The sequence below is a fragment of the Malaclemys terrapin genome, chromosome 1 (genome assembly GCF_027887155.1).
Source record: "Malaclemys terrapin pileata isolate rMalTer1 chromosome 1, rMalTer1.hap1, whole genome shotgun sequence".
In the NCBI taxonomy this organism is placed as follows: Eukaryota; Metazoa; Chordata; order Testudines; family Emydidae; genus Malaclemys; species Malaclemys terrapin.
Window position 1 is genome coordinate 306,702,506 of NC_071505.1, and position 15,517 is coordinate 306,718,022.

A 15,517-nucleotide genomic window follows, 5' to 3' on the forward strand; every position below is an offset into this window, starting at 1 on the left:
ATGTTCAGATGCTGTTAGAACAGAGGATACAGATTTATAGATCACCGTCTGTGAATAGTAAAGATAATGCATGATTAGCTCCAGTGTGTACGGTTATGAACCTGTCTCCACAACAACAATGAGGTAAAATTATTGTTCCCTGCAAAGCCACAAAAATTCACCACTGGGCTTAGTAAGATACTTTATTACAGCTCTGCGGGTTTCCTTGTACCACACGACAAGGAATAACTGCTTTTGTTACATGTGAGAAAGGACATTTTTCACATTGTTAGTATCCAAAGCCCTACTTACCAACTTCATCCCTGATGTTTGCAAGCTCGACTGATAGCTCCTTTTCTTTCACAAGGGCACTTTCATTCTGTTAAAAAAAAATAAAAGGATATGTATAGTCCCTCGATTTATCCCAGATAAGCACTCTCACATGTTTATTTATTAAACCAGATTAGGTAAATTCTTCAGATCTAGTTTTGTAATCATTATGAACTAATTCTCTTTTAAAACCAACTGTGGAAGCCAGCATTGACACAATCATGTTTCACAGTAGACTAAGGAATACAATATTATATTTACACACACCTCTGTATTTGCAAGTCAGTGTTGGTGCATGTCTGGGTTCCAGTTTGTGTGGACAGCACATACAAAAGGGTGTTAATGATATTAACATACACAAACATGTTTGTGTCCCTGCATATAGCAATACAGCTAGAGCTAGATAGAGCAAAATACACATAAATCTGATTGTGTATATTAATATACAGCATTCTGTACATAGTATGCATACAGTACACTCGCAAATACCAGTAATAACCTGACTTTCAATTCTATATTTCCAGCTTTATGTATGGACATGGTACATTTTAATTAGACCAGAAGAAAAAATACCACCTCAAAAAAGGAACCTCTGAATTCTTTTAACATATAATAAAGAATTCAGACAGACATTTAGCCAGAAGAATATAAAACATATTGATACTGGCAATACTAAGATGTCTCTACTAAAGAGTAAGGATTTGGGTAGCAGATATTTCATAAGAGCTGAATGAATCACGAGAGAAAGCTAGCTGCAGGGAAATCCACAGGAGAGTGATTTAGTACAAGTGATCCCAGACTAACAGCATGCACACAAAGCCACTTTTAAATTGGAATATATTCTGTGATACATTAGGGAGGAGACAAAGGAACATATCCTACTGGGAACATCCCCAATAATTAGGAAAACTAAATCAAGCTACTATAAATATGCCCCCGGTAAGGAAAGAACCAGAGTCTTTAAAAGGCACTACAGAAAAATCATAGTCAAGGCAACATGCAAGGTAGCAGCAAATTCAATGGAAAGGAATCCCAGCAAGTAAACTGGTCAGCAGCACGCAGGACTGAAGGGAATCCAGGCACTTTAAGGACCAGTTCAGCAGCAGGCATTATGAAACATATGGCAGAAAGCTAGTGATTCTGTAAACTATTTTTATTTCCCTGCAGTCCAACAGTTAATTTAACAAAAATAAATGATAAAAAAGATAAAATTAAGAACTAAAGAAGAAGTGTTTTATAAAAAGGGCAGAAATACAGTAAAAAAAAAAAAAAGATTAATAGACTCCCCTTCCTGTCCCTGTTGTTTCTTCTTTAGCCTGCAGTGAGCACATCCCCTCTGCAACCTTCCTGTGCTCCTGTGTGTTCTGCTTTCACATTGCTTCTGTAATGGGCATGTCTCAGCACAGCCTCTCCCACCCGGTGCCTGTCTCTATGACACAACACCATTTGACTGGTTTTAGGCCATCTTGGATGAAGTGTAGCAAGCATTTTGAAAAAAAAAAAGGGATATATGTAGTGTTCTAAAATCTAGGCCATATTTTAGAGTAGAAACTATATGTACATACACACACACACACAAATCATTTATAGTCTTAGAAAAGAGCTAGAAATAATGTTAAATGCACTATTTTATGGCTGGGAGCAGACTGTGGTCATGAGTAGGGTTACCATATCTAATAAATAAAAAAAGAGGACCCTCCACGGGCCCTGACCCTGCCCATTTCCCCACCCCTAGCCCCGCCCCAACTCCGCTCCTTCCCCGCCCTAACTCCGCCCTCCTCCCTCCCACTCCCAGCCATGGGGAAAGGGCTGCTCCAGCGCTACCGGCTTCACGGTTTGCCGGGCAGCCCCCAGACCCTGCGCCCCCGGCCGGCGCTTCCCCAGCGCAGCTGGAGCCCGGGAGGGGAAGCGCCCAGCCGGGGGCGCAGGGTCTGGAGGCTGCCTGGCAAACCGTGAAGCTGGTAGCGCTCGGGCTTTGGGCAGCCCCTATGCCTCCGGACCCTGCGCCCCCAGCCGGGCACTTCCCCTCCCGGGCTCCGGCGGCACAGGGTCCGGAGGCACGGGGGCTGGCCGAAGCCTATAGCGCTTGGGCAGCCCGGCTCTTAAACAGAGCCGAAGAGGAGCAGAGCCTCCAGCCGCGGCGGCTCTGCTCCTCCCCGACTCTTCGGCTCTGTTTAAGAGCCGAGCTGCCCGAGCGCTACCGGCTTCGGGCAGCCCCCGTGCCTCCGGACCCTGCGCCGCCGAAGCCCGGGAGGGGAAGTGCCCGGCCGGCGGCTGGGGTCCGGAGGCCAGGAAGCTGCCTGAAGCCCATAGCGCTCGGGCAGCTCGGCTCTTAAATAGAGCCGAAGAGTCAGGGGAGGAGCAGAGCCGCCATTTTCCCGGACATGTTCGGCTTTTTGGCAATTCCCCCCGGACGGGGGTTTGACTGCCGAAAAGCCGGACATGTCCGGGAAAAAGAGGACGTATGGTAACCCTAGTCATGGGTGATTCTGCAGCCCCCTTTCACTGCCACAGAACTGCAGAGCACCACGGTCCCTGGGCCTGATTCCCATTCACACTTAGGTCACTTTTCACCACTCTGGCAGTGTGGAGGGGCCTCCAAGTGGGAGTGATTTATATTTACACCCACTTAAAGGTCCTTTTTACTTGACTACAGTAGTGTAAAATGGCCTTAATTTAAATAAATCAGCTGGTTTAAACTCTTAGTAAATGTGAAGGCGATGTCACAAAATATCCAACCAAACAATCATCAAGAATTAGAAGGTCCATTTTATCAGAATATATTATATATCTGTTGTCAAATATGTTCCAACCATTAGTCGGTGAGTGTGATACTGTGACCACATCCACCTGTCTATTCACTGCTGCCAGGCTGTTATCACCCACTTCGGCTTCCAACCAGTGCTTTCACACACCAACTGGTGTATGTTCCAAGCCAACCTTCCTCCTCCTCTTCTAGTTAGTTCCTCAGTTTTTGGGTTGGGAACCAGCAGCAGGTAAGCAGGTGGCATTGGGCATCCTACGCTGGGGATTAGTGAAGGTTTCTGGCAGCGGGGAGACCAAGTGAGTTGAGATTTGTGACCTGCCTTGCCTACATCCTGCATCAGACTTGGGCTGTGTCCTACTTAAAAAAAATGTTCTAAACACTATGTGAATGAAATGACAATATTTACTGGCTAAGCTTCTACAGCTGTTAAGGTCAGTTTACGCCATAGGGCAGCGTTTCTCAAACTGGGGTCTGCGGACCCCTGGGGGTCCCTGAGGGTACTCCAGGGGGTCCACGGGCCCAGCTGACAAATTCCTCCCCCTCCCTCAACTCCTCCCCCTGCCTCCCAGCATGCCGGGGAACAGGCTTCCTACCTGCCCTGGCTCTGCGACGCTCCCGGAAGGAGCCTGCACGTCCCTGCGGCCCCTGGGCAGGGAGGGGGTAGTTTTATTTACCACTTCACCACTGTTGTTTACTATAGTAACTAGTAAACCCATCAGCATTATTACATGATATTTGTTTTGCAGTAATGCCTAGAGGCCTCAGTCAGGACTGGAGACCCCACTACACTAGGCAGCGTGCAAAGTTTTGTTGAATAAAACATGCAAAGAGGTGAGCTGAACTGGTTGAGAAATGTATGGGTATGTTCAACGCTCCTCTGCTTCCGCCAAGCGCTCTCTGTTGGTGACAGCATACTGGCAATCTTGAGAGCTGTTTCCCAAAGCAGCAGCCCTGAAGAGGATCCCCTTTATGCCGAACATCACAGCATTAGCCAATACTAGTTGACTAACACAGTGGGGTCATTTTAAGAAGCATTTTAGAGGTGATACAGTCAATAGAGATGTAAAAGAACTGGGAGGGGGGAAGGGGCTGCAGGCAGAGTGCAAGGGGTACATCGGCTATTTTATTGCCAGGTACACTGCTGCAGCTGGGCAGCACTCACTCGTCTCACCAGCTCTCACCTCTTCAAACAAAATCTATTTAATGCAGGGAAGCACTACATAAACCAATTTCAAACACATACATACATACCAAAGTCAGACAGACACTTGTTATTATTCTACTTAAATGAAGACACTGAAAAACAAGTAAATAATTATCACATCTTTGCAAAAAAAAAAAAAAAAAAAAAAAAAAAAAGAGAGAGACTGTTAAAAATGGAACCTCAGCAAATTTCTGCCAAATTATTTATCTTACAGTTAAAGTAAAAAAAAAAATCCCGTGATGAAACCCAGCATGAATGAATGTATAAGCTCTCTTCATAGGATCATTTTATGCTAACTTGTAACTTGAAGTGGTGAATGAGTTCACATACTTGGGATCCCCTATCGCAGTCAACCTTTCACTGGAAAAGTCGCCACAACAATGTCTAGACTGAACAAGAGGGTCTAGCAAAATAGCAAACTGACAGAACACACAAAGATCTGTGTGTATCGTGCATGTGTTATCAGCACACTTTTGTATGGGAGTGAGACATGGCCCTTATACTCTCATCAGGAAAAGAGGTTCAGCAGCTTTCGTATGTGTTGCCTTTGTCAAATCTTTGGAATCCCCTGGAGGGACAGAGTCACCAACACTGAGGTGCTCAAGCAGGCCAGCACACCCAGTGTGCAAACACTCCTCAAACAGAGAGGCCTCCACTGGCTTGGGCATGTGTGCGGAATGAATGATGGGCACATCCCAAAGGACATCCTCTACAGCCAATTGGCATCTGAAAAAAGACCCAAAGGACGCCCAGAATTGCGTTTCAAGAATGTGTGCAAGCGATACGTCAAAGAAATGGACATGGATGTGGAAAACTGGGAAGATCACACTCAAGACTGCAGCCTTTGGAAACAAGAGCTTAACAAAGGTCTCCGGAGTTAAGAGAGGAAGCCGTCCAGCTTAGCGGGGGGAAAAGAGCTCACAGAAGGCAGAGCCCAAAGGGTCAAAACATCACCTTTAAACGTCACAGATACGGCAGAGATTGTCTCTCTCGAGTGGGTCCCTTCAGGCACAGCTGCCATAACACCAACTGAGTAAATTCTTTACCGCTCAGGGGCACATACCCGTAGTCTCTTGAGATTGAAAGATGCCTACTGCTACTAGAGTGCTAGGAACAGAGGACATAGGACTCAAAGGGACCTCTTCAGTCATCAAGTCCAGACCCCTGCTATCACAGGCAACCCCATCATATAATCCTGTTCATGAATTTATCAAACTCCATCTTAAAACTAGTTGTGTTGTTTGCCCACACTATTCCTATTAAAAGGCTTATCCTAGCCTTGGAAATGACTGATATATTGATTACTCTCTCCAGAATAACAGAATGTTTTCTCTGAATGTGCTATGCTCTCTGAGTACAGAAGATGGGCAGTAATTGGACACTGGGTTCACCCAAATGAAGACCACAGTGCTACCACACTTAGCATCCCCTGGGCCCTGCGCTGTCAGTAATAGCCCAGTTTATTTATTGGCCAGAGATTTCTGACTGTCTTCCTGGATCTCGTCTTGCAGTTTGCAGGATGTGAAATGTATAGATTAAATTCAGTGCCAAATATTTTAAAATAATCCCTCTTTGAAAAAGTTTTTTTCTCTTTATTAGAACAATGCCACATACATTCAATTTTCCAATTCTTTATAAACATCCTTGAGAAATAGCCATTGATTTCAGAGCCTTAAACTGATGGTTTAGCGATTCGCCTTTGATTTCTCTCTCTGACAGAGGAGATAGGTATGACATTAGCTAATCTTTGTAACGACCAAGAATATCCTGGATGTGCAGTGAACTCACAAATCCCTGACATGTTCTATTATCTTAATTTGCTTTGTTGGTGGTACATTATGTGTTTGGACTGTAGGTATTTGTGAGACCAGTGTAAATACTACACTAATATGAAATGAAAAAGCCTCTCTTCATCTTCATCAACACAACTCTACTCAGAGCCACTACTTCAATTCTGGTAAATAAAACCAGCAAATCAGGGATTCTAGTTAAACAAAACATGACTGCAAAGCCAAACTGAATCCGATGAGAAAACACAGCATCATCAAATTCTGTGCTGAGGTTCATTTGGGTCTAGTGTCAAAAACATCACTATTTTTACATAACTCCCCAAAACAAAAGCTAACATCTGCCAAAATAAATGTGTAAGAATCAAAATGAACATGACAGACCACCGAATTAATCCACTCCATTAATATTTATAGCAACAAAGAATATGTAACAGAAGACAAAGGAACAATCATGCTCCCTAGCCCTGAGCCTTAATAATCAAGCTTTATGACTAGAGGGCTCAAGGGATTAAAGGGATCTAGAGCCTTTTCTTCTCCAGGTCACCAGTTTGAATCCAGCCCTAGGTGACAGTGGCTGAGGGCCAAATTCAGCTCCAGTGTAAAAAGGCTCAACTCCCAGTGAAGCCAGTGCCACATCTTACAGTGTTTCCATTTCTACTAAATGAGAAAGGAATAAAACTATGAGCCTGATTGTACACACCTCACTCAATCAAAACGTCCTTTGCCCAGATTCTGTCCTCACTTACTCTGGATTTACACCAATGTAACTCCAACAAAGTCACAAAAAAGAAAAAGCAATTAATCCAAATAAATAACAGCAGCTAATCACAGTGATAAGTTGTGCCATCATCTCTGGTTAAGTGACTTGCAAGCTTCATTCTGCATACAGGTACCATGGTGACTGGGCATTTTAAAAATGCCTTGGTATTACAGACAAAGGGATACACCAGGGACAATGAAATGAGACACTGGGCAACTGGAAATTTGCCTCATTAAGGCAGACAGGATTGGGACCAAAGCTTATGGAGCCTGTTTTACACCAGTGTAATTGCACTGATTTTAACAGAGTTACACCAAGGTAAAGCTGAAGAGACACACTGGAGAATCAAGCTCTCCATGTAACCAGCCTTTGATTCCATCGCCGCCTTATCAAGTGTGATTTTTGGTTTTGATAATTGTATTTTTATTGCTCAGAAGCATTTGCTGCCACATCCTATGAAGTAATGCACATGGTTACATTGCACATATTATGGAATAGTGCAAACTAAAAATAGGGTCAAGATGTAGATGTAAAGTAGAGTAATAATAATCATTATTATATTCACCAATATTGGTCTGTATCCTGTGACCCTTAGTCCTTATTCAGGCAGAAGTGTTGACTTCCAAAGGGATTTGCCCCGGAGTCCCTCTTCTCTGAGGATCTCAGAGAAATACTAATGATTAAACCTCACGGTATCTTGTCAGGTAGGTAAATATTATTATTCCCACTTTACGGATGGGTAAAATTAGCCAGAGAGAGGTGTAGAGAATTGCCAGGTGCTACTTGGGATGTCAGCAGCAGCTGGGAACAGAATACAGGAGTCCTGACACCCTGTCTGTGCTCTTTCCTCAGACCATACTCCCTTCTGCCACAAGGTCTTTAATAAGGATGCTTTTGGTGTGTTATATTCCAAGTTATAACCATACATGTAATATTGCCCTGAGCATTTCTTCCATTTGAACTACACATAGTACAAACATGAGTTGCATACAGATGCTCTATAGCATTTGTTATTATAGCTACTGTTTCACGTTACCTCTCTGCACCTATTGCTTTGAAAATATTTCAGAATGTTTTGGTGTGGAAATGGTGCTTAGTCACCGTTGTGCTTGGTTCACAGTCACTTGGAGCAAGGCCTTATATTATCATTGGAAGGGCAAGCATACACATTCATAATACTCTTACCGCAATAAACATTTCAGCTGATTCTTGCAGGCGCAATAACGAAATCCCATTGCAACCGATGTTCATAATGATCGACTATCTTCCTTTCCAAAAAGGGGTGACTTTAAAAGTGCCATTTCAATCATAGTAGATAGCAGGCAACCTCCCCCCACAATTCCCCTTAGGTTAAAGTTTCCAAGCAAAACTGATCACCAGGATGTTCCCCAGTGACTATATTTTAATGAGTTTTATATTAAACCATATATTTTCCTTAACCTGGCTGGCAACATACCTCAAGCTATATTTGAACATATATTAAATAAATGGGAGGCAGGGAGAGCTTTTCATTAGACCTATTATACGGATCTTGCAAAAATCCAGCCTTTTATTAAATATACTGCACCAGCAAGTGTTCCTGCCAAGATCTTTTCTATTAAGCAAATTAAAATCGTATGTACATTCGCTTCCTGTTCTGTATATGCTCAAAAATCTAGGCGAGTGTCCAAAAGAATAGCATGACGAGCTATGTATTAGAACTGACATACAAATTCTCTCCCACATGCTATCCTCTAACTACCTGTGGCTATGATATTGCTCTTGGTATTGACACATGTAACACAGTTCAGTTCAGTGTTCAAGGTTTTGTTTGTGTACAGATTCACCCTCACAAAGGAAGATGTATAGTTTGCTTTGTTTCTTTTCTAATGGATTATATAATGTCAGAAAAGGAGGAACAATAGAGAGGTAAAATCTTAGGACAGCATGAGAATGAATAATCTCTGCAAGTGAAAAGCTAACTTTAAAACTCCATGCAGGGATCCTGCATAACTCGAGCTCCGCGGGTCTATGAAAAATGTATGAAAATCATAACAACAAATCAAGGCAATTGTAACTAGAGCCCATGTCCCTGGTACCTTATTGTTTTTATGAAAATGCAATTGTCACTTTGAGACTGCAGGATAAAATTATGTAAGGCACTGCAGTGTATGTGAAACCAATGGTTTGATGTGATACTAATGAATGAGAAGTCAGCACATTCTAAATAAGATGAGCATTACACCCCTCTTAGTCACCCCAGGCACATTACCTACATTAGCTAGAGGAAGGAGCACAGATTTAATCAGCGTAACGGCTAGCTCTCTGCCCTTTCAATGAAGCATAAAAAGGAAGATGCAAAGTACCGTCTTGTCCAGGCACTGAAGGCAGTAATAAAGCTTGCAGCAGCACTGGCCCATCCTGGCAGGCTTGCTGAAAAGGAAACCGGCTTCATTCAGAGTGAAATTCCCAGGCAGCAGTAATGTCACAAAAGGCAGGTGCGTACTGCTGCAGGCTGCCACAACTTGCATGTGGTCCCCTCAGCTACCTTATTTCTCTTAATAACTTCAGGAATCCAGAAGAAGGAGGGGTAGGAAGAGGAGGCGGAGCAAGCAGAGGGTGAGCAGCCTGTCAGCACCCTGATGTAAGGAGGGAGAGTCACTTTGCCACTAGAAGGTTCAGAGTGAGGCAGATCAATAGAGATGCAATAATAGAGCATTTACGGATTTCATCGCCCTCCGAGGACAGCCAGACTCTCTTCCCTGCAAACCAATGGCCATCAGCTTGCCCTGCTCAAGCCTCTTCAGCATTATGTTCTGGTTTATCTGACATGTTTGTCCACAAAAGACCGTAACGAAGAACACGATAACATGAATGTATACAAGCAAAGCAAACAAGGAAAAAGATTTTGAAACTTAACAGAGTAAGCACAAAATACAGTGGAATCTAGCTGAGGATCCGTGTTCCCATAAAAGGTGGGTCTTTATTGTCCTGGTCCCCAAAGTTACATTGAGTTATTTACTATGATAATAATAATACCGTGCAATTATATACTGCCTTTAATCCAAACATCTCCAAATGCTTTATAAACATTCATTATTTCTTACAACATCCCTGTGCCAGAGGGAAGCACTATTTGTAGGGTTGCCAGGCATCCGTTTTTAGATCGGACTGCCCGGTTGAAAAGGGACCCCAGCGGCTCACCAAACGGTCATTAAAAGTCCAGTCAGCGGTGCAGCAGGGGCCCAGGGCTAAGGCAGGCTCCCTGCCTGCCCTAGCTCTGTGTGGCTCCTGGAAGCGACCGCCAGGTCCCTTAAGCCCCTAAACCAATGGGCAGCCAGGGAGGCTTTGCGCGCTACCCCTGCCCTGAGGGCCAGCTCCACAGTTCCCACTGGCTGGGAACCGCGACCAATGGGAGCTGTGGGGGCGGTGCCTGTGGGTGCGAGGGCAGCGCGCGGTGCCTCCCTGGTCGCCCATGAGTCTAGGGGCTGCAGGGACCTGGCAGTTGCTTCCCAGGAGCCATGGTAAGCACTGCCGGGACCCTGCAGCCCAAACCCGCTCCCACACACCAACCCCCTGCCCCAGCCCGGAGTCCCTTCCTGCACCCAAACTCCCTCCCGGAGCCTGCACTCTGCACCTCCCCAACACCCCAACCCCCTGCCCCCTCATCCCTGGCCAAACACCAGAGTCCACACGCCTAGCTGGAGCCCTCACCCCTCCCCGCACCCTAACCCCCAGTCCCAGCCAGGAGCCCCCTCCTGCACCCCAAACCCCTCATCCCCAGCCTCACCCCAGAGCCTGAACCCCCAGCTGGAGTCCTCAGCCCCTCCTGCACCCCAACCCTCTGCCGCAGCCCGGTGAAAGTGAGTGAGGGTGGGGGAGAGTGAGCGGGGTGGGGCCTCGGAGAAGGGGGCAGGGGCGGGGCCTCAGGGAAGGGGCGGGACAGTGGTGTTTGGTTGTATGCGATTAGAAAGTTGGCCACCCTAACTATTTGCCTTGTTTTATGGATGAGTAAACTGAGGCACACTGTTGTGCTATGCTCAGTGACACACTGACAGCAAGTCAACAGCAGCAATAGGAACAAAAGACTTTTTGACTCCCAATCAATTGCTTTAATCACTAAGCCCTCTGTGGGGGTAGCATGATGCAGTGTATAGGACCTTGACTTGGGATTGGGAGACCTGGGTTCTGTTCCTGACTCTGAGACTGACTTGCAGTGTGATCTTCAGGGCCAGATTTCTCATTAGGCACAGCAGGCATTCTAGAGGCACCTAAAAATTCGAATGTTGCTGGTCCCGGCAGGGGGTGGGGCCAGCTGAGGGGGAGATAGCCCCATGCAGTCCTGCTGGAGCACTCTTCGCTCAGCCTGGCGGATAGCATCACCTCTCAGCAGGGCCAGGAGGCAGGGCTTGGGAAAGTGGGTCTCTGGAGAGACAGTTTGTGGGGTGACTCTAGGCAGTGAGGGGGCAGGGGACGCTGGGCAGTGGGGGTCTGTGGGCGGAGGGGTGCTGGGCGGTGGGGTGCCTAAATTTAAAAGTGGCAGGGTACCCCTGCCGCTCGTGGTGGTTAGGAACTCTGAGCTGCTGCGGATGGTGGGGGTATCCTGCAGCTCTGGGCTGCTTCCAAGTGGCGGGGCCCCCTGGAGCTCTGAGCCACAGGTGGTGGGGAGGGGGACTCCAAAGTGTAAATCTCGCCCTGGTGATCTTGAGTAAGTGACTTCACTTCTGTGTGCCTCACTCTCTGCATCTATAGAATGGGAATAATATTAACTTCTCTCCTTTGTAAAGCATTTGAGAGACTGAGGGATGGAACATGATATATAAGCGCTAAGTATTATTATTATGGTATGAATGTGTTTGGTTTGCCTTTTTCTGCCTTTCAGAATTCCTAGCCCAAACCTGAAACTCTAATTGCTACTTTTTATATTTGTAGACTGTGAATTTCAGGGCTGCCCGGGGGGGAGGGGGGGCAAGTGGGGCAATTTGCCCTAGGCCCCAGGCCCCGCAGGGGCCCCCACAAGAGTTTTAGGGGCCCCGGAGCAGGATCCTTCACTTGCTCCGGGGGCCCCGGAAAACTCTCGCAGGGCCCGGGCCCCCGGAGCGTCTTCCTCTCCGGATCTTCGGCGGCAATTCGGCGGCGGGGGATCCTTTCACTCCGGGACCCACCGCCGAAGTGCCCTGAAAACCCACGGCGGGGGTGGGGGGGCTTCCACCCCGGGACCCGCCGCCGAAGTGCCGGGTCTTCGGCGGCAATTCGGCGGCGGGGGCCCTCGCCGCGGAAGACCCCAGGCCCCCTGAATCCTCTGGGCGGCCCTGGTGAATTTTCATTTATTTAGTTAGTTAGTTACTGGTGTTAGATGAGATTTTTACACTAAATACATAATTGAGTCTGTGACTGCTTGTGAATTTTTATTTAGTTAATTACTGGTGTTAGATGAGATTTTTACGCTAAATACATAATTGAGTCTGTGACTGCTTGTGGCTGGATAGTGTAATCTGTTAGAGTGCTTGTATAATTAACCCTGTGTTTATAAAAGGCTTTGTAGCCTCCAAGCATCCTTCTACTGAAATACCTTAAATGGGCAGCTATTTATAGGAGAGTCCTCTTCAGAGACCCTATATCTATCTATCTATAGAATAGACCTTTGGTTTTTTATAATGCTGAAAATAGACAAGAGAGCCTGTTGAGTCACACCCAACCCCTTCCCTATTTTAGGAAACATTTGTACTGTGAATGTTAAAGGAGTAGAAACAGAAAAGTTAAGTGCATTATTTTTCCACAAGCCTAATCTCAAACCAATCAAACATACAAAACATTTATACTGGCCTTCAATTAACCCAGGGCAACTTTCACTGTGGGGGAGCTACTTAAGTGTCATGCTAGCATAGCCAGGCACCACGGCAGAAATTCCAGGCCCCAGGGCCAGGGCCATCCCCTGGGGGGGGGCAGAGCCTGGGGCAGAAGTGACGAATATGTCACTTCTGGGATCGCCCATGCTGGCCCGCGGGGCCCCCCAAAGCGCGGAGCCCAGAGTGGTCTTGTGTGCCTAGGCGCCCTGCAGCCCAACTGGGCGATTTAAAAGGGCCCAGAACTCCCAGCCGGGGGCTCCCCGGGCCCTTTTAAATCGCCCAGGCCCCTGGGCAATTGCCCCCTTTACCCCCATGGTCCCCCCGTCGGTGGGCCTGAGCATAGTTCAGTTCTGGCACAGTGTTTTGTTTTTAGTCTGGTCAGGGATGTGTGAAGTGTCTTGGATAAAAGAGGAACCAACAAAGAACCTTTGGTCAAAATTTGAGCCAAACCAAATCTAAAGGTTCAGATAACTCCCTGGTCCATATTAGCTTTCATTTCTGTGAACCTCTGTTCTTCCTGGGTCCAGTGAGGGCTGGAGCAAAGTGTCAGACTATCAGGGATGGGTGAATTTGAAAAATAAAGGAATAATCCCACTCTGTGGCCTTGAGTTTTAACAACCCTGTTCAGAGAATCAAAGGTTTCCACGTAGCACCTGGAAATTATTTAGCTGCTGGATATTCAGGAGGAACAGGGTAAGGTTAGAGGGCAATGCCTTACTCTTGTGAAAGTATTTCATCCTCAGCGGGAGGATTTAGACTCTGCCACATGACTCAGACTATGTCTACAATACAAGCTAGGGGTATGATTCCCCTGCTTGGGTACAATACTCATGCTAGCTATCATTGAGCTGGCGCAAATATAAATAGCAGTGTAAGCATGGTAGTGGGGATAGACGCTTTGGAGGCACGGTTGAACCACACTGAGCACATATCCACTGGTGTCAGCGGGGTTTGTACTCAGCACAGCTGGCCGAGTATGTGCACACCAGCAGGGGAATCACATCCCTAGCTTGTAGTGTAGACACAGCCCCAGCCCCCCAAATCTGTGATTTGACTCATAGACTTTAAGGTTAGAAGGCACCATCATGATCATCTAGTCTGACCTCCTGCACATCGCAGGCCACAGAACCTTGCCCACTCCCGAAATAGACCCGTAACCTCTGGCTGAGTGACTGAAGTCCTCAACTCTTGATTTAAAGACTTCAAGTTACAGAGACTCCACCATTTACACTGGTTTAAACCTGCAACTGACCCGTGCCCCAGGCGAAAAACATCCCAGGTCTCTGCCAATCTGACCTTGGGGAAAATTCCTTCCCAACCCCAAATATGGTGATCAGTTAGACCCTGAGCATGTGGGCAAGACCCATCAGCCAAAAGAAAGAATTCCCTGTAGTAACTCAGAGCCCTCCCCATCTAGTGTCCTATCTAGGCAGTTGGGGATTTTGCAGTCATTGTTCACTCGATTTGGGGACTGGAGCCAGATTGCTGGTCTCAGTGCTGGAGAAGAAAAAAATCCTGCTGAGGTCAAATTTCCACAAAAATTGTGTGAGAGACTTGGCCATTAAGATTATAATGTTTAGATCACCCTGACTGACATTCACAATAAAAAAACCCCAAACCCTCAGTTCTCCTCTTTATCTGCTTTTCATAGAGTCATGGAAATATAGGGCTGGACGGGACCTCGAGAGGTCATCTAGTCCAGTCCCCTGTGCTGAGGCAGGAACAAGTAATCCTGGACCATCCCTGACAGGTGTTTGTCCAACCTGTTCTTACAAACCTACAATGATACGGATTCCACAACCTCCCTTAAAAGTTTATTCCAGAGCTTAACTATTCTGATAGAGAGAAAGTTTCTTCTAATATCTCCCCTAACCTCCCTTGATGCGGAAGTGAAGTACCTCCCATTTTTTAGTCACTCTGATTTAGTGATGTATTTTCTCTACTTATGATGTTCACCTAAGTGCAGAGAATTAGTGAAGGCCTATGCACCACTTAAACCCTGATGATAAATTGAGAGTTAAGACTTAATTTGGGCAAAGACCTTGGGTTGCTCCTCTGTCCCGGGGTGAATTCCAACCTATGTGCTGAACTCCACCTGCCTGTGTCCTCACCACCACCAATACTTGCTGCGCATTCTGTTCCCACTTGCTGCTTGTACGCACCCAAACTGCATGTGTCTCTCTGCCAAGACTGCCTCAAATAGGGGTCCATGCTGGCAGATCCAATACAAGACTGATAGTAAGGGCTGAAAGGAGAGTCTTGCAGAAAAAAGGCCCAGAGGAATAAGAATCAGGAGAATCTGGGTTCTCTGCCCCAAACTCCCTGTGTGAGCTTGAACAAGTCACTTACAGGCTCTGTGCCTCAGTTTCCCCATTGGTAATGTAAGGATAATAAAGCCCCTCTCACAAAAGTTTGGGATGCTAGAACAGCAACAAAGATAAGATGGAACATCATAAAAACATTATATATTGAAAATAATGAAAAAGCACCAAAATATTGTCACTTACCATGCAAACTAATGCTCCAGTTCTGCATGGCACTGATGCTCTGAAACCTACTGACTTCAGTGGAAGCTGAATCTGCTCAGCCTCTCTCAGGTTGAACCTCAGGGTAATTAAAGCCCCAAGAAGGTCTTCTATATTTTCTCAATGTCCCAGAGGAGCTTACTCTATAAACAACGTTTTCTAATGGTAAAGAGGCATTGTGAGCATTAATTCATTCCCGCATTGACGGAATCAATTCTTTCCTCCACTCAGGCCCAATACAGCTCTTACTTAAGGGTCAGTTCCAATACATTTCATTTGATCTTGGTCTAAGCTAATCTGGGAGAGATGATTAGTAAGGTTTAATCATCTGTTT

The 15,517-nt window shown here is 46.1% G+C and overlaps 1 protein-coding gene across 2 annotated transcripts in view; it reads right to left on the minus strand.

Annotated features, from left to right (window-relative positions):
• MTUS2 (microtubule associated scaffold protein 2) overlaps positions 1-15,517 on the minus strand; it is a 289,486-nt gene that overhangs the window by 58,447 nt on the left and 215,522 nt on the right. For both annotated transcript variants that reach the window (XM_054015375.1, XM_054015376.1), the window contains exon 7: positions 292-358. In XM_054015375.1, coding sequence (XP_053871350.1) covers positions 292-358 — 67 coding nt within the window. The remainder of the gene's footprint in view (positions 1-291; positions 359-15,517) is intronic.